Consider the following 21278-nt stretch of genomic DNA (forward strand, 5'->3'; position numbering starts at 1 on the left):
GCTGAGGGGAGGAGCGCACCACGCATGCGCGGCAGGGGCGCGCGCCGCCTTTGTTTGGGGCGGTGGATCTTCCCGGCCTGCCCGGCGCGCGCTGGAGGGGGCGGGGTCAACGAGAGGGGGCGTGGTCACATGTGCGTGGCCGATGGAAGAGGGCGTGGTCAAGCGCTCGGGGGAAGGGGGCGGGGCGCGGCGCGCGGCGGGGTCAGTCGGAGCGCGGCGGCGGAGGAGGGAGGAGGTGCGGAGCCGAGCGGAGCCGAGCCTAGCCGAGCCTAGCCGGAGGCAGCCGAGGATGATAAACACCCAGGACAGGTGCGCGGCCCCGCCGAGCCTCTGCGCGCTCTTCGGGGAGCCGTAGGCTGACGGAGAAGGGCGTTGGGCCCGAGGAGCTCCGGCGGGGTGGGCCTCGGCGGGCTGCGGCCTTCCCTCGCTGAGGTGGGCGGGAGGCGGCGGCCGGGCGGCCCGCGCTGTAGGGCCCGGCGCTCGGCCGTCCTGCGGTTAGCGGAGCCGTCCCTGCGTCCTCGGCACCGGGAGGTCGGCACGGGGCCGGCGGTGGGGCTGCGTGGGAACGGCACCCGGCACCGCTCTTCAGCGCGACAGAAGGAAGCGGCCCGTCTCGTCGCGGCGCGCCCCGGAGGTGCAGGGCTGCAGGTGTGCGGCTGGAAGGTGAGCGGGTGTCCGCTGCGAGGTGACACCCGACGGCGTGGGCGCGGAGCTCTGCGCGTTGATCGGCCGGAGGAGCCCGGGGGGCTCAGCGCCTTTGCTACGGCGAACACGAAGAGGCCGCGGATGGCAGCGCTGTGCAGTTTGTGCTCTGCGTCGGTTGTGTTGAGGAGGAGGTTTTGTCGGGCTGTGGTGTGAAGTTCTTCGTGGGACCGCTGCGTGGGAGAGAAGGAAAAGTCCTTCGATTGGCGCCCCGTGCTGCTGTTAGGGCCGCTTGGTGGGAGGTGAGGCAGCGTGCCGGCTGGGTGAGGCCGGGCCCGGAGGCCGAGCCCTTGAAGAAGGGAGCTTATGTTCTGCCTCCTGCATGTGCCGGAGGAAGCAAAACTGGGAAGTGGCTGGAGCTGCATTGCATGAGAACCGCTGCCTTTCTCTCTTCTTATTTTTTTTTTTTCCCCCACGACTGCACTTCATTATCCAGCTTCTCGATGCAGTGGCTGCAAGTTGGAGAGAGCTATCAATAGTACATTGTTAACTAGGGGTGAGGGAGGAGGGAAGGGAAAAACAAAGCTGCCAGCAGCTTTCTGGGGGTGGGGAATGGCACAGCAAAGTGCTTTGTCATGCCTCTCCACATCCACTACTACTGAATACACACTGGTCCATTGATGGCCCCAGTCACGCCGTGCCGAGGGACTGTATTAACACAGAGTGCAGCCGGGCGTGCGGGAGGGATTCTGCCCTCAGCCATCTCCAGCGTGAGTTCCTCATGGCTCTTCTGGAGGGTTCAGCAGCCTGTTCTGCAAGCAGCATCTGGTGTAGGTCGTGGCCACGTGGAAACACTGCAGAAGAGCACTGTCTAGCAAAGCTGAAGGAGGGATATTTGTGTTTTCTGCAGAGAGATTGTTTTGGTGTGGGGTAGATAGCCAGGACTCTAGCCTGTGTCGTAACTGCGTTTGCAAGTTGTTTTTGGCACCCACAAGCGTTTTGGTTGTTTTCAACCTGCTGGTGTGCATTCCGTTCCCTGCACACTGCTCAAGCCATTCAGGTGATCTGGCTCCCTGGGTGCTGAGCTCACGGAGCAGGGCAGGAGTGCAGAGCAACGCCTCACCTGAGAAGCTTCAGCACAGCCAGCCAGCTGTAGATGCCTGCATGGAGCCTGTCCTTTACAGCCTCGCTCTGTTTTTCGGGAAGCTGTGACAGGGTGGTGGTCATACAGCTCTGTGCTGGTGTGCTGCATCACGGCAGTGCTGGGCAAGGGCTGCTTTCTTTGTGTTGGCTTTGCAGGCTTGGTTACAGGAATGCTGCTGCTGCCCTGTGCCTTGAGAAAGGGCTTTTTTGGTGCTGGTGAAGGACATAATGCTCCAGAAGCAAAATAACTTGCCTTTGTGAACGTGCTGAAAGCTAGGGTAGTGGTAAAGCCTGTAAAGCACAGAGTGATCCTGAGGGGTCTTTGAGATTGCAAGGGGAGCTTCTTTCACTTGTATTAAGCTGATAAAAAACAATTTCAGGACGAAGTCTGTGGGGTGAGCTTGTAATGATAGGATCGGGCTGAGGGAGCTGTGTGATAATTCACGCGTGTGTGGAAATGCCAGCTGGGATGTTGGGCAGTGTGTTGGAGGCATCTGAAGAACCAGCCCTCTCACTCCTCCCTGTTTCAAAAACGTGAAACTTTAAACCTCCTCCTTCTGAGCCCTGTTGGTCTATTTGTAGATATTTGTCTGTAGAAAATGTGTGCTCATCTGGTCATGCGTTTCAGCCATCTGCTCCTGGCAGGCTCCCAGCCGTCCCTTATTAGCAAGGGGTGGCTCAGCACGCTCTCTGGGTTTGTGGCTACCAGAGCCCTTCTGCCTCCAGCAAAGCTCTGCTGTTCTCACAGTGTGGGCAGCCAGGTGGCTTAGTGCAGACCTGCAGGTGTGGAAGGTCCGTGGGTGCCCTCCCGTGTCTTGGGGAAGCAGCAATACGAGCGGCTTGGGGTTGAGCTGGAGTGTTGGAAACCTGATCCCTGCTAACTGCTGTCCTCTCTTTCTCTTGCAGTAGTATTTTACCTTTGAGTAACTGTCCCCAGCTGCAGTGCTGCAGGCACATCGTTCCGGGGCCTCTGTGGTGCTCCTGATGCCCCTCACCCACTGTCGAAGATCCCCGGTGGGCGAGGGGGTAGCAGGGATCCTTCTCTTTCAGCTCTGATTTATAAGGTGAGCAACATCTGATGTCCAAATAATGACCTATATCTGCATTACAGCTCTGCTTGCTTCCTTTTGGGAACAAACACAAATAACTCTGCGATAATATGTGGGGAAACAGCTCATTTTCTTCCAGCAGCTCTGCCAGCAGCTGTCTTGCTTAAGTACTGCTGGTTTCTTAATAGACTTTTCTCGGAGGTGTGCAGCCAAAGCTGGTGAGCCCCGTTCCCAGAGGCTGTTCCAGCTGCAGAGCCATGAAGCAACTTCTCAGACATTGTGCAAAGAGAGGGGAATGGGAAGCAGAAAGGTGAGATGCAGAGGGTGAGGGTTGGTAAGCTCCTCCCTGTGCTCTGCTCCAGGAGGTAACGTTGTCCAGGCCTGGGAGCCACCTGAACTTCGTGGCAGCAGCAGGCTGCTCTCACACTGCAGCGTTCCTGCGTGCAGGGAGGGACGGGATCACAGTTTCTGCAGAGTTGCCTAAGAGTGCTGTGTCCCCCTCATTCTGTGGCCACCTGTGCTGTAAGGGATCTTTTTGGCTTCCACCTGGGTTGGCTCTTTAGTGCAGTAACTGGTGCTTGTGCATCTCCTCTGTTGTGTTACAGTGGTGCATGTCTCGCCTTCTGGGACGAGGGCTGTTTTCCACAGACCAGGCTGTGAAGTGCTATTGGATGAAGTTGCCTAAATTCATGCTAAGCTTGCACATTTAGCAGCTCAGACAGCAGTGTTGTCATAGGTGTTAGTCTTGATTTTAATTACCCTGTGGGAGGCAAGCAGACTTGGTATGATGAAATGATGCAGGCCCTTCCAGGTCACAGCTACACAGTCTCCTCTGGAAATTCATGAGGAAATATCACTGTTTTGCTGATAAAACCCAGTTTGTTACCAGAGTCTTTGAGAACTGACCCCTTCCTTAACAGAGCTCATCCCAGAGTGGAGCAGATTGTGTTTTTAAACCGTTTAGAGCAATTTCAAGTTCCACTCCAGGTGTGGGTCACTGTGGGAGCCCCTCTCTGCTGCCTGCTCAAGTCAGTGGTGCTGCAGTGTGACATGGAAAGGCGTCTGGACCCAAAAGCTTAAGCCCTTTTTCCAGCTGTATCAGCTGTTCTAGCTGAAGGCATGACCTTTCTGAATGAGCCTGCCTTCTTCCCGAGTCTGCAGCACAGTGCCTGCACACAACAGCATTACGAATTAAGCAGCATGGCTCCCTATAGCTGTTGGTGTTCTTGCATTCAGAGCCTTAACACAGAAAGATCCTAACATCCTTCTTCCCTGTTCTGCCAGCACCCAGGGCTTTCCCCCTGTCCTGCTTGAGATGCTTGAGGAGTGCAACTGGGATGGAAAATTTTGCACTCGGTGAAGTATAAGCAAGTGGGAGCTGGTCCTTGTGGCTCTGAGCTGCCAGAAAGGAGCCTGGGGTTGCAGAGCAGGCAGCTGGGATAAAAGACAGAGTGGCGGGGACATTCTGCAGGGGTGAGTGAGCGAAAACTGGATGCTTGTTGCACAAACAGGATTTTGCTGTGAGCATGTTCCAAAGAATTCTGGGCTACTGTTTCACAGGAACAGCTTCTGTCCTCGGGATGTCACTATTTTGACAGGAATAAAATTCCACTTGCCTGAGATGGGCTGCATAAATGCAGTTCCCACAGAGCCAGGGGAACTGGTTCTGTTAATCCATGTAAATGGGAAACCTTGCTAGGTTCAGAGCTTGGAGAGAACTTTGAAAGTGATTGGCTTCTGCTTGCAGAAGGGCTGGGAGGCTCTGGGAACCCTTCCCTGCTGCTGCAGGCTTTGCAGACCTTCCCACACAAACCAGTGCATGTGCCACCCCTCCCCTGCTTTTCTCAACTTCCTTCTCTTCTTGTTTTTGTGAAGTATGAGAAAAGCAGCTGTAAGCTTCTCATGCTTGAGAGATCCCTTCCTCCATGAAGGGACTTTCTGTGCACAGGAAAAACTGCAGAAGGCTCCCATGAAAGGTGTGCATAATCCCTTTGTTGTGCTGTTTTTAAATGCACCTCTGTGGTGCTCTGACTCTTGCCACTGGCTCTGTGCCACGGTCAGGTGTCCCTTTCCAGCTGCAGCTCTTGGTAGGTAGGCTTCTGGGTGCACTTGGCTGAAAACCATCACAAAACCCACAGACTTGTTTCAAGCTCAGCCAATAGGTTTATTTCCTGCAGGATATTTATTCTGACCAAGTGTAAACTTGTTTTTCAGCACACAGCTTTGTGCACTTGAAACAAACAGCAGCTTCCTCTGCTTTGGTGACCAGCAGCAGGCAGTTCCTGATTTACATGCAGAGCCGATGTCACCAGCATTAACTTGCTCAGCAGCTTCTTTCTTGGCACAGCAGCAAAACCAGGGGGGTTTGACTGCTTGCATGTGTGGTGATAGGGGGTAAAACAGTGGGAAATGAGGTGGAGGAGCCTGGAAACCCTCTCAGAAGTCTTCCTGCTGAACCACTTGTTTCTGCAGTGCTTGCACAGCTGAGGAAACGTCCCCTGCCCTCCTGGTTGTGAGGAGGAATACCATGGATCCAAACCGAGCTGCCTTTTCTCAGGTGTGGGCATTATGGTCAGTGCTGCATAGGTGGAATATATTAATTAAAGATAAGAAGCTGAGGTGCTCTTTCTGCATCTCAGAGCTCATAAGCTGGCTCCGTTGCCCTGATACAACAATTGAGCTGCAGCTGACAGTGTTACTCTGGGGCCTGATGAATTTCTCCGGTCGTTTCACTGGGGCTTTTCACAGCTAAATGTGGAAGTTATTATTGGGCAAGCCTGCTGCCTACGAAAACTGTCAGGAGAAGGAATGGCATTTAACCACAAAATTGTTTTCTAGGAACTGCTCACTGAATTTGAGGCAGGCTGCCTGCTTGGCATCCTGCTTGGAGCTGTGTTAGGGGGGCATGCGTGCATCTGTGGTCTCTGGAAAAGACCTTGCCACAGCCTTCAATCCGTGTAGCTTCTGTCTGGTTTGGGATTCTCTCTGTGCTGTCTTTTCCTCCCTTAATCCACTGCCATACCAGCTGGCTGTAAGGTCTGGGGAAGCAGCTTGTGGTCGTTCCTTAAACAAAGAGACTGTGCTGGGGAGCAGGGTGACAGAAGTGGTCAGGCTGCAGTGGCAGAAGCTGTTCTAGCATGTTGGTTCAGGCTCCAGGAGTCGCCGACAAACTGCCCTCCAAGATCTGAATGGTCCCTTGCTGCCCAGGGTTTGAGTGTAGGGCTAACATGCAGAACTGCACTCACGTGAGCAGGAAAACGCATTTTGAGCCCTGCTGTAAGGCCTGAATGCTCATTGTGGTGTGTCTGCACCCTGCAGTGCATGTCATGAGCTCTGCTCCCTCCCTGTGCAGGATGAGAAGATCACTGTTAGCCAAGATGTCCCGGTGCACGAAGGGAAGCCTCATGTTGTCCACTTCCAGTACAAGGTCACAGAGGTGAAGACTTCCTCCTGGGATGCAGTGCTTTCGAATCAGAGCCTCTTTGTGGAAATCCCTGATGGGTTATTAGCTGATGGAAGCAAAGAAGGGTAAGTCTGGGGTCCCAGAGCTTTGCCTGTGGCCTTTTGCTTATGTTTGTGATGCGGTGTGTATGGGGAGGTGAGCTGCACATACAACAGCTCTGTTCCCTGGTTTTACACCTAAAGGATGGCCTTAACACCTTGTCCTCAGAGATGTATGTATGGGAGACTAGCATGAGGATATTTTCTTCCCCTTGGTGGCCATTCAGGATGGGTTACTGTTTTCAGAGGCCCTGTGCTAATGAAAAATACTCAAGAAATGAGTGGAGTGATTCTTTGCATACTTTGTGGAACATTTTATCCCACTGGCCAATTGGCAAGCTGCTTTTGGCAAGTATTTTCCTCTCTTCCAGGGGGGAAAAGCTCCATTATATTGCTGTGCTCCTTCTCATCAGTAGGTGGTTCTGCTGTTGGGCTGCTGCCACGCAGGCTGCCAGCTCTGCCAGAGCCTCTGATTTTTCTCTGCTGGCAGAACAGGGCCGTGTTTTGTCCAGACAGCTCTGCTCTGGGAAGTTTGTGTAAGTGCAGCTTCCAGAGCAGCTACTCCCAGCCAAGCACGCTGTAGGAGATCTGTGGAGGGGAGCACCGTGGCGTAGATGTGGCTTTGCTGGATTCCTGCGCAGAGCCCCCTGAAGCCCTTCTGAACTTCAAGACGGGCTTCATCAGCACGTGTGACCAGCTCCTGCTCATCACAACAAAGGCTCCTTGGGTACCTTCAGCCCGTGCTGTTCCTGCTGCCTCGTGCTGGTTCCTGTGCTCTGAGGCTGGCTGGCTGTACTCCCTGCGCTTGGCCCCACGTGTGCCCCTGGTTCCTGGGGGCCTTCACCAGCCCCACTCATGACTTCAAGCACGATGCCGCAGGCTTATTTTTAGCTGGGTAAAACAGCCGAGTGGAGGCTATAATTAAAGTAGTTCATTACCATATTAACGAAATCCTGGCAAATTCAATCTCCCTCAGCGTGCTGCGAGCTTGCTGACTGCTGTTTAATTAGATCTCGATTCCAGCCCTGTTTGTCACCGTGCTCACAGCCCGCATTGCAAATGGCGGCGGGGCTCCGTGCTGCTCCATGCCCACAGGAGGGGCCCGTGCCTGGGGAGAGGAAGGAAGCTGGGCTCTGCCGTGCGGCTCCTCGGCTCTGCCAGCCGGGTGATGTGTGCAGGAACAGCTTTGTGCACCACGGGTCGTGTGCGTTGCCAGCGGAGGGAATGAATGCACACGGCTGCCGTGTCCAGCTCCCCAGCTCCGAAGGCTTTGGTGCAGCACTGCTGCGTGTCGGTGGGTGCTGGGGACTCGGATTCAGGCTTGGACATGAAGGCAGGAAGCCCATTGTTTTGGCACCCATTGTTCACTGGGACAATCTGTAAACAAGTCATCGTTCTGCCTGACAGCATCCAAGCCACGGATGGTGCTCGGTGGCTTCCTCGGGACAGGACTTCCTATTGCTGATGTTCTTTTGTCTTCTCCTTGCTCCTTGGCAGGTTATCAGCACTGCTGGAATTTGCTGAAGAAAAAATGAAAGTCAGCTATGTCTTTATTTGCTTCAGAAAAAGCAGAGAAGATAGAGGTGAGAGCTTGGCCCTGCTGTCAGATTTAGCCCTCAGATCTAAAGCAGTGCTGCTGAACCTGTGCAGAAACCTGGTGTGTCCCGGGGCTTCAGGGGGTGCTTTTTCCTGCAGGAATCCTTACATGTGCTGCTTTTTTTTTGGAGTGTTTCCTTGTCCAGAAAGTTCAGCCTCCTCCTTGGGGGAGGAATGGTATTTGGCACCAGCCTCTGTGGTTTGGAGAGCTTAATACCCAGGACGTGAACCCTGGTAGCTCGTTGCTCCGATGCCCTTCTCCTTTTTAAAGATCTCCCAGCACTTGTGCCCTTCCTAGGCCTGCAGGTAATCCTACCTCAATGGGAGATGCTTACGGCTTAAGGGGGCTGCTTTAGGACCTAAAGATAGATGTGTTGGGTGAGCGATTAGAGCACGGAAGTCGGAGGAGATTTGTGGTGAGGTACAGAGCTGTGGATGTGTCGCTTCGGGTCTCATTCGGTGCAGGCTCATAACGGAGCAAATCGCCGTGGCAGGAGTAATTCCAGCCTTAATTCTAATTTTACTCTGCTACATCACAAGCTGCGCTGCGCTCCCCAGAGCAGTGCCTGCTATTGCAGCTAAGCCGCACTGAGCCCAGGAAGATGTCACTCCATGTTAGGATGCCAAAAATAATTTTCAGCTGAACGAGTTCTTGTGTTTCGCCAGCACTGGCTGCGTGGGTGACCTCTGTAGTGGAGGAGACACGTGATGCTGGGTTCTGCTCGTTTTTTAATTATAAGGCATGGGGTGCTGCTCTTAAACCTGGCTGTGCCTGGAAGCTGATGGCCAGCGGTGCCCTGAGCTGGGATGGCTGTTCTGAGCAGAGCTGCGGCCCCCAACTAAATGCAGTGAAAAGCATCGGCGTGCTGCAGGATGGCTGTGGATCCCCACTGCAGTTAGGAGGGGAGTTCGTGGCTCGCGGGGCGAGGCAGCTGCAGAGGAGGCTCCTGGTGGTAACACGTTTCCTTCTCTTTGGTAGCGCCGCTCCTGAAGACCTTCAGCTTCTTGGGCTTTGAGATCGTGAGGCCTGGTCACCCCTCTGTCCCCTCGCGGCCAGACGTGATGTTCATGGTGTATCCCCTGGACCAGAACTCTTCCTCTGATGAAGAATAGCTGCGGCGGGGGACCCGAGCGTGACCTGGAAACCTTTTGAGGGGAGAGAGGGTTACATCTCCTTTCTTGAGGAAAGGGAAAACGAGCTTTTGTTGAACTGAAACTGCATTTCTCATTGTTAGATTGGCCTGTGTATCCTCAGAGTTGACTATCTCATTGAAACGTGTTGCCTAGAGAACTATATATACACACATGTAATCACCAAATAGTAAATGGAAGATGTTTATCAACTGGCATAGGAGCTCCTGCCCTGCAGCTGTGTGCCATGCTGGCCTCGAGGCCTCGCTGGGCCGCGCAGGGAGCACAGCGGTAGATGCAGCATCGTCAGCCCGACTTCTCTCCTGGCTGTTGGTCTGTCCCCATCACCTGATGTGTGGCGTGCGCTCATCTGACCGAACACCTCTTGGTTTTCACTCACTCTTAAAAGTAAGGCATGTTTGGGGGTTAGACGTGTGGAGGAGGCGTGAGTTAACCTTTAACACTACATTAAAACCCCTCTGCGTCTCTGCTTTGGGGCAACCAATGCTGTTTTAACTGGTCTTTTTTTTTTTTCTTTTTTTTTTTTTTTTTTAAAGAAAAAAGGCCCAACTTTATTTCCTCTTCCAGCTTTTGTTTAAGCAGTCTTACTCTGTCCAATGTTACTGCTGCACTATCACTGCGTTCAATAAAAGGGGCATTCAGATTAACTTCACCAAGCTGGGGCTGCTTTTTTGCAAGAGCGGAGCCTTCCTTGTACTGCAGCGGTTCCTGTGGGGTGGAGGAGTGGTGGGAACATCACCTGCAACCAGTGGTGGTGGGTCTCAGTCCAGGGCTGGCTGTGGGGCCGTTCTCACTCCTGCTGTCCTGCAAAGGATTTCGTCAGAGCAGAAGCTGAGCCGTTCTGTAATCGTGCTCAGTATTTTCTAAAAGGGGAGAGAGGTGGAGCAGGGATACGAGCTGGTGTGAACAAGTCATCTCTTTGCCCTCCTTCCCTTCCAGTGTGATGGAAGCAGGGCAGATGTGGGCTCGAGGGGCACGGCACGGGGGCTGCCATCCCTTTCCAAGTCCCTTAGTGGAACCGATGGCTGTGATCCCTCCCCACAGGCCAGGCAGAAGGGCGAGGACTGGCTCCTAAGCTCAGTGCTGCCTTGCTTCCAACACACCCATCCCTTTATGTAATTGCTGCCCATTAAAGCCTTAATTATGCCTGTTGCCTCTCAGCAGCTGACCTTCCTGGAGTCCCTGATCAGTTATCCCTTTAAGTAGTGCATTTCCGGGCTTTAAGTGGTGTAGGGATGGGTCTCAGCCCTGGGCTGGGTCCCTGCGCCGTGTTGGGCACCAGGGGCTGCCTGTGGATCCCCCAACGCAGTGCAGGGGAGCGGGGAGGGGAAGAAGAAGCCACCCTCACAGGTTTGTGATTGTCTCTTAAAAAGATTTATTCTCTCTCCTTGCCCAAATGTACAAAGGCAAGAAGAGTACAGTTTGTATATATATATATTTATATATATATATATATATAAAAAACAAGGAACTTGGTAATAATGTACACTTTACAGAAGGGCAGAATCAGGAAGACTGAAATGAAACCCAACACAGCAACTCCAATGGAAACGAGAGCTATCAACACCAACGGCTCAGCCCCGCTCTGCTCCGCCTGCGGTCGCTGGCCCTACCGGGGCGGCCCTGGCCCTGGGGTGATCCTGCAGCACCCCGGCCCCGCTGCCTCTGGAGCGACCGCTGGAAGAGCGACGAGCCAAGCTGGGAGGCATCGGGGAGCGCCGCGCTGCCGGGCATCCCTCGGGCTGGGAAAGGTGGGAGAGCGGGGGGACGGGAAGAAAACAAAACCCAAAAACAACAGCTTTCAAACAATTGCTTTTTACAGTATGTACAGAGCATCCCGGTACAGCGGCTCTGGGGCCGGGGTGCCTCGCGCACGCACAGCGGAGACGGCACTGCGGCCCCGGCCCGGGGGGAGACAGTGGGGCCGAGGTAGCGCTGGCCGGGGGGCGGCGGGCAGGCAGAGGACCAGAAAGCCCCTGTCCTCGGGTGCAGGGAGCGGCGGCAGCGACCTCGTGCCTCTGGGCAGAGCCTAAGTGTGCTTGTTCCTCGCTGAGCTCTGCCCGCAGCCCGGGGAAGCCGATGGGAGAGGGGAGGGTGCGAGGGGAGCGGCACCCCGGGGGGCACAGCTCGGAGCCCAGGGGGAAGCCGTGGGGCCGGGCCACGCAAGGCACTGGGGAGAGACCCCGGCAGCAAGGCAGGTGGTGGGGGTCCCGCCGCCCAGCCCGGGGCGAGGGGCTGTGAGAGGCGTACGGGGTGGCTGTGGCCGACGGGGGCACCGAGGCCGCCTGACCCCACGGCTACGGCTGTGGCCGCCCCGCTCACCTCCCACAGCTCCCTGAGACTGTTGTAGCGCAGGGCTCGGCCCGGCCGTGGCCCCGCGGAGGCGGAAGGCAGCATCCCAGCCCCACCGCCTCGTGCCCCATGCTGCTCAGCCCCACGGCGAGGCTGCAAATTCATCCAGAGACCTCAGTGCTTCCGTTTCCTCTTCATATGCACCAGGTGGGCGATCTGCTCCCATCCCGAGCGCCGGAGCCCAGGAGAATAAATACTTCCGCAGGTGCCGGCTCGCCACTCACCAAAGGGCTGTGGGGCTCAGTGTGTGTCCGACGGGGGAGAGGACAGAGTCTGCCTCAGACGATGGCAGAACGTCCAGCAGAACAATCAACACCATTCAACTGATGTCTACCGGAGTCTCCAGCGCGTCCCCATGTGAGCCTGTCACATGCCTGCTGCACAGCCCGGTCCCGGCGTCACGTCCTGCCAGAGCCAAGGGCTCAGCCCGCGCCCAGGGGCCAAGCCCAGCCCCCCACGGCAGCCTTACCGTCCTCACCTGCGGGGCGGCGGGTAGAGGGAGGGTGCGGAGCCCTGCTGGCTGGCCACGATGGCTGTGGAGGACAGACCTGCGGGGAGAGGGGGGGGTCAGCAGCCAGGCCAGGAGCGGGGTTCACGCCGCCCAGCACTCCCCAGGGCCTGCAGGGCTCTCACCTGTTGCATAGGGCAGGTTGTACTGTGCCGGCAGCAGCGAGTACCCGAGGTGGTGGTGGTGGTGGTGCGTGGAGAGCAGGCGCTGAGATGGTGAGGTCCGGGGCCGCTCTGCGCTCCTCTCCCCACCGCCGGCTCCTCCAATGCTGCTGCAGCTCCCGCTGCCCCCTACCACCCCACAGCCGCTGCGGTCCCTCTCCTGAGCTGTCTTCTCGCTTATCTGTGGGGGAGAAAGCAGCGGGCGCTGAGGGACGGGGGTATGCAGGGCTTCCCTCTACCAGGGCTGCCCTGATGGCACAGCATCCCCATCTCCCTCGCTTACAGGGTGCACTCAGCACTGAGCAGAGCGAGGGGAAGGATGGTGAGAGTCACCAGCAGGTCTCAGCCCAGCAGCTCCTCCCTGCCCCAGAGCAGGGGCTGCCTCAGAGCCCCCCTGTTCCCCACTCAGAGAGGAGCTGCCTGGTGGCCCTACATTGCTGCGGGACACGAACAGCCCTTGCATTCTGCCCCTCCACCCACCAGCTGCAGGGCTGAGTGCCTCCCTGGAGCAGCCCTGCATGAAGGTTTGGCTCATCCACTCCAAAAAGTTCTGGGTTGTGTGATTACCCTACAGCCCCAGACTTCCTATAGCAGGAGCTCCTCCAGGCTGCAGGCACCTTCCAGAAGCTCCTGTGAGCTAGGCAAAGCTGCTGACTCTCACCGTGGGTGATTTGCTCTTGTAGTGGCTGGCGTGCTGCTGCAGGATGTCCAGGGCCTTGGACTCGGAGCTGGACTTACAGCTGACACTGGGGCTGGCGCGAGACTTGTCGCTGTCATCACTCCCAGATGCCTTGCTCCCGTAGGGCGAGAAGGAATAGCTGGAGGGAAGGTACGAGCCTGCGGGGGAAAGGCAGCAGTCAGGGCACGGGGAGGAGAGGTGTGCTGCTCTGTACCAAGCTGTGCCCACATTCCAGTGAGTGAAACAGAGACCCCAGCCATCACTCCCCTGTGCCCCTCCCGCTGGCTCCTGGAGCGTGGTCACCAATATCACCACGGGTCTGGGCCGGGACACAGGCACGGCTGCCCCTGAGATGGCCGTGGCTTCCTACCTGGGTAGTTCTGCATCATGACGGTGGGCATGGCCCTGTAGCTGGGGTGGTTGGGGTCGTACGACTGGCTGTAGGAGTAGCCGTGCATGTAGGGGATGTAGGACTGGTGCTGCGTGAGGGGGGAGGACACAGGGACGTGGACACTGGGCCTGGGGTCCTTCCCCACCATGCGAGCTTCCTCAGTGGGGGTCAGTTTGCACTCGGAGCTCGTGCTCTCCTTCCCATCCTCCTTGGACACCACTTCTTTGCTTCGATTTCTTTCCTCCTTCAACTTTCTGTCCCGCTCCTCCTTCCATCGCTCATCCTCTGTCTTGATGTCCGAGTACTTTGCTGGGTAAACGTAGGTCCACATCCGGGGCTCTGCTTCCTGCAAGAACCACACCCAGGTCAGGGAGCTGCCTCCCTCCCCCCCCAGCCCCGTGTGTCCCCATACCACTGAGCACTGGGAAGAGAGCAGCACAGCCATCACCCCTTCCCCAGGTTCTCCATGTTCCCCTCGGTGGCCCCCAGCCATGGAAAATCATGGAGTCCCTTCATGATGGGAACAAGCCTTGGATCAGAGGACAACGCGCGTTTTCTGCAGTGACAGCCCTGGAAAACACACGGGGAAAGCCCACCAAATGGGCAGTGGGCTGACATTACCTGTCTGTACCAGAGCACAGGGTCCACCTCTGCCTGCCGACCGCACTCAGAGCCTCCCTTTGTCTCTGCAGTCTCCTTGCCAAGGTGGCCGGCCTCGCTCAGCTTCACCTTCAGCCCCTCAGCCACCTGGCTGCCTGACAGCTTGGACGAGTCCTCCAGCTTGGGGATGATGACGGATTTGGCCATGTCAGCACCTCCCTGCTCCTTGGCCTTGCTCAGCCCTGACTTGACAAGGTCGGTGAGGCTGGGGGCCTTGGTGAGCGTTGGGGGCATGGGCGGCTTTTGCTTCCACTCCTCCTTGAGAGCCGCCTCCCGCTCCTTCATGCCGAGCTCTGCCTTCTTCTCCAGTCCTCTCTGCTGCTGCTGCTCCAGGCTCTGCCTCTGCTTCTGCTGCTCTTCATACTGCTGCCGGTAGGCAGGGTTGGTGCTCAGCAGGTGAGCGTGGTAGCCCTGCTCGTTGTAGCCATAGGGCGGCACGTAGGCGTACTGGTTGTAGTAGAGGGACTGCATGTACATGTTGGGACGCTGCTGGATGACAGAGGGCTGCTGGCTGGAGCTGCCCAGCTCTGCCTTCTTCTCTTCAACGCCCTCGCTCTTCACCTTCACCTCTGGGCTCTCCTGCTCCTCATCCTTCTTCAGCTTCAAGGCTTGTGTCTCGGCCGCAGCCTGGCTGCTGGGGTTCAAGGGCCCCGGGCTTGCCTGAGGGTAGCCAGGGGAATAGTAGGTTTCGAAGCCTTGGTAATAGGGAGACTCTTTGCTCTGAGGTTGTGGGGGGAAAAGAGCTTTTTTGGCTCCATCCTTGACAAGCTGCTCTGGATCCTTTGCCTTCACACTCTCCAGCTTGCCCTCGCCGTCTTCCCCGGCATCAGAGATGTCCGAGTAGGCCGGGCTGTTGGTTTTTACTGAGCTCGCTTCCGCCCCATTCTGGGTGACGACGTGCAGTGGGGTCATGGGCTGGGCAGGGTTGGCGTTCTCCAGCCTGCTGGCACCACCGATGGAGGGGCTTGGGGCATTGTCGGTGAAGCTGTAGATTTTATCCGCCTCAGCCTTGATGCTAGCAAGCCGACTCTGGTGGGGGTCGGAGGAGCCGTTCAGCAGTCCCTCGCTTTTCGTCCCGAGGTCGCTCGTTTCCCCCCGGAACGGGCTCTTCCCTTCCTCCGCCCTACACACCTTGCCAGGAGTCAGAGGGTTTTCTACCTCCTTGGGCTCCTTCTTCTTCTTGTCTTTCTTTTTCTTCTCTTTGGAAGGGGTGAGGGCAGGGTTGACTGCGAAGGGCTCTCCCATCACCGTAGGTTTGGGCTGGATGGGTTTGAGCTGGGGGCTGCTTGGCATGGTCTGAACCACCGTGGTGGTGAGGCCTGTGGAGGACCCGGGGCTGGCTGCGGTGAGGGTGGCCGTCTGGAAGGTGTAAATAGGCTGCGGGGGAATGGCAGGGGCAATGGGTCTGGCAGACTTCAAGCTTTTGGAAGGCATCTTCTCCTGCTTAGCACCAGATGCCTTCTTGGACTTGTCTTTATCCACGCACCTCTTCTCCAGCGTGTCGAAGCCGTCGTTGCTCGTCTCATCGGCCACCGAGGGACCATCCTCGGAGCCGTCGTTAGACAGGGCACCGGGGTCAGTGTCTCCTTCCCCTGCCAGCTTCTTCTTGCTGGGGACCTTGGCGCTGAACTTGCTGGATGGGGAAGGACTGTGGGGCTCCATCAAGCGGACCTTGGGGGTGGCCGAGCGCGCAGGCGAAAGCGAGCCCTTCTGTGACATGGAGGCACCGTTGCAGCTCCCCACGTCGGCGTGCAGGGAGGGCTCCTCGCCGTACTCGCTGTCCACGTCGGCCTCCAGCTTGCTGTCATCGTCCGTGTGCGCGTGGGCCTGGTGATACTTCAGTCCATTGATGTGCTTGTACTTCTTGTTGCAGTTGGGGTGGGGACAGTCGATGAGGATGGGAGAGGGGCAGTTGCGGTCGAGGACAGCTGGCTCCACCTTGACCGTGGTGGGGGGCACAGCTGCCGAGCCCATCGAGTTCGTGCGGATGCGTTTGCTGCCCTTGGAGTCCTCCGAGCTGGAGTTGAGCTCCATGTCGGAGAGAGGTTTGCTCTTCCGCTTGGTGACAGACGAGGGGCTGGCCTTCACGTCTTCCGCCGTGCCGCTGGGCGGCGTGCGGTGGTCCGAGGAGTTCTGGCTCCCGCGGCGCCCTTTGCTGTTCGCTCCGGCCCGGGTCTTGCTGCTGTTGCTGGTCCCTTTGCTGTCCGAGGCGGCAGCCGTCTCGTTCACAGGTGTGTTGCTGTTGGGACGCATGCGCTTGCCTCGGCCCCGGCCGTTGCGCATCTCCAGGTCGCTGGTGGGAGAGTCACAGAACCTGCAGAGAGAAGGACGGGGGGTTACTGTGCCACGGCCCTACCATGCTTCCACGTGTGGGTTTGATCCCTGTGCCCGGGCGAGGCGGGCTGGGAGCCGCTCAACCCAGCCCTGTGCTTACCGGGGAGGTGCCCAGTCGTGTTGCGTGCAGTCCAGCAGCGTCCCCACGTACGTCTTGTTCCTCCAGGTCACGTTGACCACCAGCATACCTGCAAGGCAAGGGGACAGGGTCACCGCTCTCCCTTCCCTGGACACTGGGCAACAGGGGAAGGGGCATTTATGTCTCACGCTCTGGGGTGGACAGAGGCTCCCAGTGCATCTCAAGAGCCTGCAGTGGGGGAAGCAACCTGCACAGAGTAACTACCACAAGGCCCTGCTGTGGCTGCAAACCCCATGTCCCCAAGGAGGGGGCGTGACTGCCACTAGATGGCAAGCTGAGCCCGGCATCACCGCCATGTGGGCTCAGGGTGGTGATGGGAGCTGGGGCTTTCTTTGGTGAAAGATTTATCTGCTGCTTTGCCTGGCTCCTGTGCTTCTTTCTTGGGGTCTTCTGCAGCATCCCACGGCTCTTCCCATTGCTGCAAGCAGGGAAGGCCCAGTGTGCATCTAGCCGGCGAGCCCACCCGATGCTAGCACCTTCTGCAAGCTGCAAGAGCAGATAAGCAAGTGACTGCACTGCATATTCTGAGGCCGTTAGCAGAGTGAAACTCAAGTGGGTATTTCCTCCCAGCAATGGACTGCTCTGATTACTGCATAACTAATTTGACCAGGAGCAGAGTCCATTGTGCTGAGTACATTTATCTGAGCAAGGTAAAACTTGGAAGATAGAAATCTCATTTAGAAGGGCAGACCAGTGCATCTAGATATACGGCCGCACAGCCCTGGAAGATGAATGGAGCCCAGGGAGCCCACAACAGCTGTGCCTGAAGCACATTTGTAAATCTCGGGCCGTGGCCTCGCTCAGAAGGTGCCAGCAGCCAGTTGCAGGCTTTGGAAGGACAACGTCAAAAATGGAGAGGTGCTCACGCAGCTGTGGCCCCCGAGAGATGAAAGACAGAGTGCTGGCACGGGCTGTTCCTTCCTCCCTGCACAGCAGCAAGCCCTCTGCCATGCTCCAGCCTATATTTAACCTGCTGCAACCAATCATCCCAAATCCCCTCCTAATCCGCCGCCAATAACCCAGGACAATTTAAAGCACAGGGATGGATGCTAAGCAGCTTTTTTCACCCGCTGTCCCCTGCGGGTGCTCTGGGACGCGAGGGCAGGCAGCGATGCCCTGCGCTCAGCATTGGAGGGTAATGTGTCACCGATGTCCCAGCAGTCCCTTAGCCTCCGTCCTTGGCTGGAAAAGCCCTTGGAGGTGATGAGCTCTGCACCAGGCAGCCGAGCACGGTGCTTTCTGCGCTCCTTGGGAGGGCTGGAGCTGCAGCACTGTGCAGCCAACCCCACCTGCTTTCATGGGGAAGTACCACATGCTGATGTCACTGCAGCAGGGCGCAGAAAGGAGGATGAATGGAGGGTGACACTGCCAGGCTGCTCCCAAGGAAGGCGGCAGTGGTTTGGATGCAAGGTGCTGCACAGTGAGGAAACCCTGCAAGAGTGCGTGCAGACAAAGAGGTGAGCGTGGCGGTGCAGAGCACCCTGCTGGCCAAGCTCCCGTTTTGGAGCAGCTGGGCTGCCTTCCTCCAGAAATCAGTCTGAGGAGACAGGAGCTGGGCACTGCAGTGGGGTATCTGTTTGCTGGGACAGATCCAGGCTGAAGCTTTGCGTGCGAGGAAGGTTTAACTTCCAGCACAGCCAGCACATCAGCTCCCTAATTAGAGCAGTGCTCAGCTCCCAGCCCTGCTGGCTCTCCCCTACGGACACAGGCGGCTTCAACTCCTTCTGCCTCTGATGTTCAAGGGCTGAACAAGCGGCTCCATCGCACGCAGAGCATCCCCATCCCACTGAGACGCTGCCATCCAGGAGCTCCCATGCTAGACAGAACAGCTGCGGAGAGCTCTGCTACCTCGCTGTTAACCTGCAGGTGCAGGAGCCTTCTGCAAGGCAACGGGACTACACCCAGGTGCATTCTCACCATGAGGAACAGTCTGCCACAAACCATGGGATGGGATTCTTCTGCTCAATGCGTCCTCCTGGAGAAGGGAGACAGAGGAACCAACACCAAGCGCGCTCCCACAAAGCGTGGCACAGCAGATTGCAGCTCAAGAGCCTCCTTGTAAACAAGCCCTCTAATCCAGGCAAGGCGGTGAGGGCGGGAGCCCAGCTGCTATCACCTAGGGCAGCGACGTACACGCCTCAGGCAGCTCGACACCAGCAACAGTCCTGTCTGGAGCAGAATATTGCTCACCTGTTGATAAAACAGCCTTCATACAAAGCTGACAGATGCTGAAATAAACAGTGCTTTGAGAGTGATAAGCAGTGCATTAGCTCTGCTCGAGCTCCCTGCCTCCCTGCCTCCCTGCACTGTCAAGCATCCTGCCAGCCAATATTAGATCTGAAGCAGCAACGCTGCGGGAGTACCAGGAAATTATGCATGATAAAGCCCCTCTCCTCTCTGTTAGAGTGTGAGCAGCTGCTTCGCTCCCAGGGCTGCTGCTTCCCCAGCTGGGGCGCATCAGGACAGCAGCACCCAAGAGGGGATGTCCCTTGCCCGGTGGTTTCTGTCGTGCTGTGCCATGTTGCTCGATGCTCCGAAGCTTTGAATCCCGAACGCTGGCTTGTTGGGGCTGCAAACGGCACTGTTGTGCGGTTTGGGTCTGGTCACTGCTCTGAGTGAGCGCAGCAAGGACGTGCCACCCTGCTGGTGACACTGGCGAGCAGGATGGAGGAGAGCCGGGAGCTAATGAGGCAGCAAGTGGAGTGATGCTCTCTAGTATAATTAGATCAGTTAATAGTTCCTGCAGATCGAAATCACACCTAACAGAATTAGGGAAACTGCCAAGGCAGCTGCTCCTGAGAAAGGCATTTAACAATGCACGTTCCCTGCACAAGATGGGCTCGGTGAAGGGGAATGGAGGTGTCACCATTGCGGCAGTGGGACAGCACAGAGAAGCAGGGGCCACTGCTGGGGACAGAGGAGGAAGCTGGGTGTGACTGTGGGACGTGTCGGTCAAGGCAGAAGAACATCAAGAGACTCGTGGGAGCACCATCGCAGTTGGGATGGATTTCCTTGTCCTTCTCAGGATGCAGGATTACTGGTGGGCCTTGGCTTTGTGACGCCTTCACCCTGATTTCCTGGCCGTGAGGACAACCCTGAGACCATTTTCTACAAAAAGGGATCCACACTGCCTTCCTCTGCATAACCAAGCCCTTCCAAGCAAGGCTTTGCATCCTCAGTCGCAAGGCAAACCCACTGGAAGGGGATGAATCCAAATATCCATGCTCCAGCATGGCCCCCAACCCAGCACCACTGCCCTGGGAGCAAGACACCAGGCAGGACACCAGAGAGCCGCTTTCACCCTGAGCTTCCAGGTGCACAGAGCTGAGCAGGCGGTGTGCTGCTCCTACAGGGGCCGACAGATGTGGCGGACTGGAAGCAACCAGGGGAAATGGTGAGATTTGTATTCTGCGTGACAGGAGTGCAGGGCTCGCTGTAAAAGCCATCGCTCCTGACAGCAGGAGCCAAGCAGCAGGCAGCGGAGGCAGGCAGAGAAGGATCTCCACACAAGTTCATTGAATTACTGCAGACTAAAAATAGGCGAGCCGCAGGAAAGGCAGCGCGCCTCTGAGGCAGGGGCTGAAGACAGGGCTGCACACCGAGGGGTGATGCGGACGGACAGGCGGACAGGCTGTGGAGCTTGGCTGGAACAATGTGGGAAAGCAGCAGCAGAGCTGCTTCCTCAGAGGACTGGAGCCCCACACAGCGCTCAGCGCTCAGCCACCCTGCGAGCGAGCAGAGCGCACTGCTTGCGCTTCGATCCCTCCTGGCTAAGCAAGGAGTCTGTTTGCTCCTCTGCCTCCCGTCGGGGTGTTTGTTCCTCCTTGCACGTGCAGCACGCACCTCTTCTGATGCCCATCCTCCAAAAAATTAACGGAAGGTCCATCTCTCATCACCACTGCCCCTGGGGGTTTGACAGAAACCAGAGCCCTGGGGTATTATAGACTGCAGCCTGTGGCCAAGGGAGTCACGCAGGACCCCAGACCCCAGTGGTGCTACCGCCATGCAGCGCTCTCCCTGCTGGCTTCCTGGTACAGCCCTGGGGCAAGCAGAGCAGCAGCTGCTTCCCAAGTGTTGATGCACACGGCTGTATCCCTACCAGCTAAGACAAGGGTCCCCTGGGCCCGATTTTACAGCACGTGGCATTCTCCTGCCTCGGGAGCAGCAGAAACCACACACTCAGCTCCCTGCTAGCTACATTCAGATGGGTTTTTCCACAGCAAGCAGAAGGGAACACAGGAGGGTGGGAGGTCCCACCCAGCTCTGGGTGCCCCATCCTCTGCCACCTCTGCCCTCCCGGGCTCAGCTGAAGCCAGACACAACTGCGAGGAGTTCACCTCAGGCCTCCAGAAGCAGAACCCTCCCATGTCCCCGAAGAGGCTGGAGGGAAGGCCGGGTTCCAGCGCTCGCTGTGCTCCGCTGAGCCACCTATTCATCCTTGTGTTTCTTGGCAGAGCCCCAACAGCAACTCAAACCCATCAAAGGGGCTGGGAAAGCAAAGCAAGCTGTGTGCAGATGAGACGAGCTCCAGCGGAAAAAGGTTCGATTGGCTTGGCAGAAGAGACGAGAGCCTGATCTCCTGTCGAGTCTATTTTGAAAGCTGCGCCGGGGTTTTTTAATCCAGCAGGAGATTGCTGCTGCCTCCCAGGGTTTGAGCGCTTTTGTGACAGACCTGCAGGTTGCCAAGCAGAAATGAAGTCAACTCTGTCGAGTTCCCGTTCGGGCTGGCGTGGCCTCTCCTCTGGCACCTCCAGGAGCAAGTCAGCTCTTGCAGAAAGGCAGGGAAATGGCAGCTGAGATTTTCGCCCACTGTCTGGGCGACGGGCTAACACAGTGCGCAGGCTGACGCAAGTTTTGGCCTGCCATTCCCTCCGCCGCACAGCCCGCAAGCTGCTCCCACACAGCTCCTCTGTCCCGACCACCCAAATTGCAGCACAACGCCCTGGAAGCGCCAAGGCACGGGGACAGAGG

The 21278-nt window shown here is 57.2% G+C and overlaps 2 protein-coding genes across 4 annotated transcripts in view; one reads left to right on the forward strand and one right to left on the reverse strand.

The window, feature by feature from the left end:
* The first annotated feature begins 219 nt into the window (after nt 1-219).
* Nucleotides 220-9735, forward strand: OAZ2 (ornithine decarboxylase antizyme 2). The gene is given in 6 exon segments (XM_042885710.1): nt 220-309; nt 2692-2767; nt 2769-2849; nt 6187-6362; nt 7833-7918; nt 8911-9735. Coding segments are annotated over 6 exon segments (573 nt in total). The 5' UTR covers nt 220-289; the 3' UTR covers nt 9045-9735.
* Nucleotides 9736-10434: 699 nt separating this feature from the next.
* Nucleotides 10435-21278, reverse strand: part of ZNF609 (zinc finger protein 609) — a 29248-nt gene continuing 18404 nt past the window's right edge. Inside the window, exons 4-10 of one of the 3 annotated variants that reach the window (XM_042885633.1) lie at nt 16269-16356; nt 13796-16148; nt 13154-13520; nt 12766-12941; nt 12069-12285; nt 11914-11983; nt 10435-11812 (exon numbers count right to left, since the gene is read on the reverse strand). In XM_042885633.1, the coding sequence (XP_042741567.1) occupies nt 11755-11812; nt 11914-11983; nt 12069-12285; nt 12766-12941; nt 13154-13520; nt 13796-16148; nt 16269-16356 (3329 nt within the window). In that variant the 3' untranslated portion in view covers nt 10435-11754. Of the gene's footprint in view, nt 11984-12068; nt 12286-12765; nt 12942-13153; nt 13521-13795; nt 16149-16268; nt 16357-21278 lie in introns of all 3 variants that reach the window. The other 2 variants (XM_042885634.1, XM_042885635.1) reach the window with 2 other exon arrangements.

Source organism: Lagopus leucura, unplaced genomic scaffold (assembly GCF_019238085.1).
Source record: "Lagopus leucura isolate 7727_CA_CO unplaced genomic scaffold, USGS_WTPT01 Super-Scaffold_100052, whole genome shotgun sequence".
In the NCBI taxonomy this organism is placed as follows: domain Eukaryota; kingdom Metazoa; phylum Chordata; class Aves; order Galliformes; family Phasianidae; genus Lagopus; species Lagopus leucura.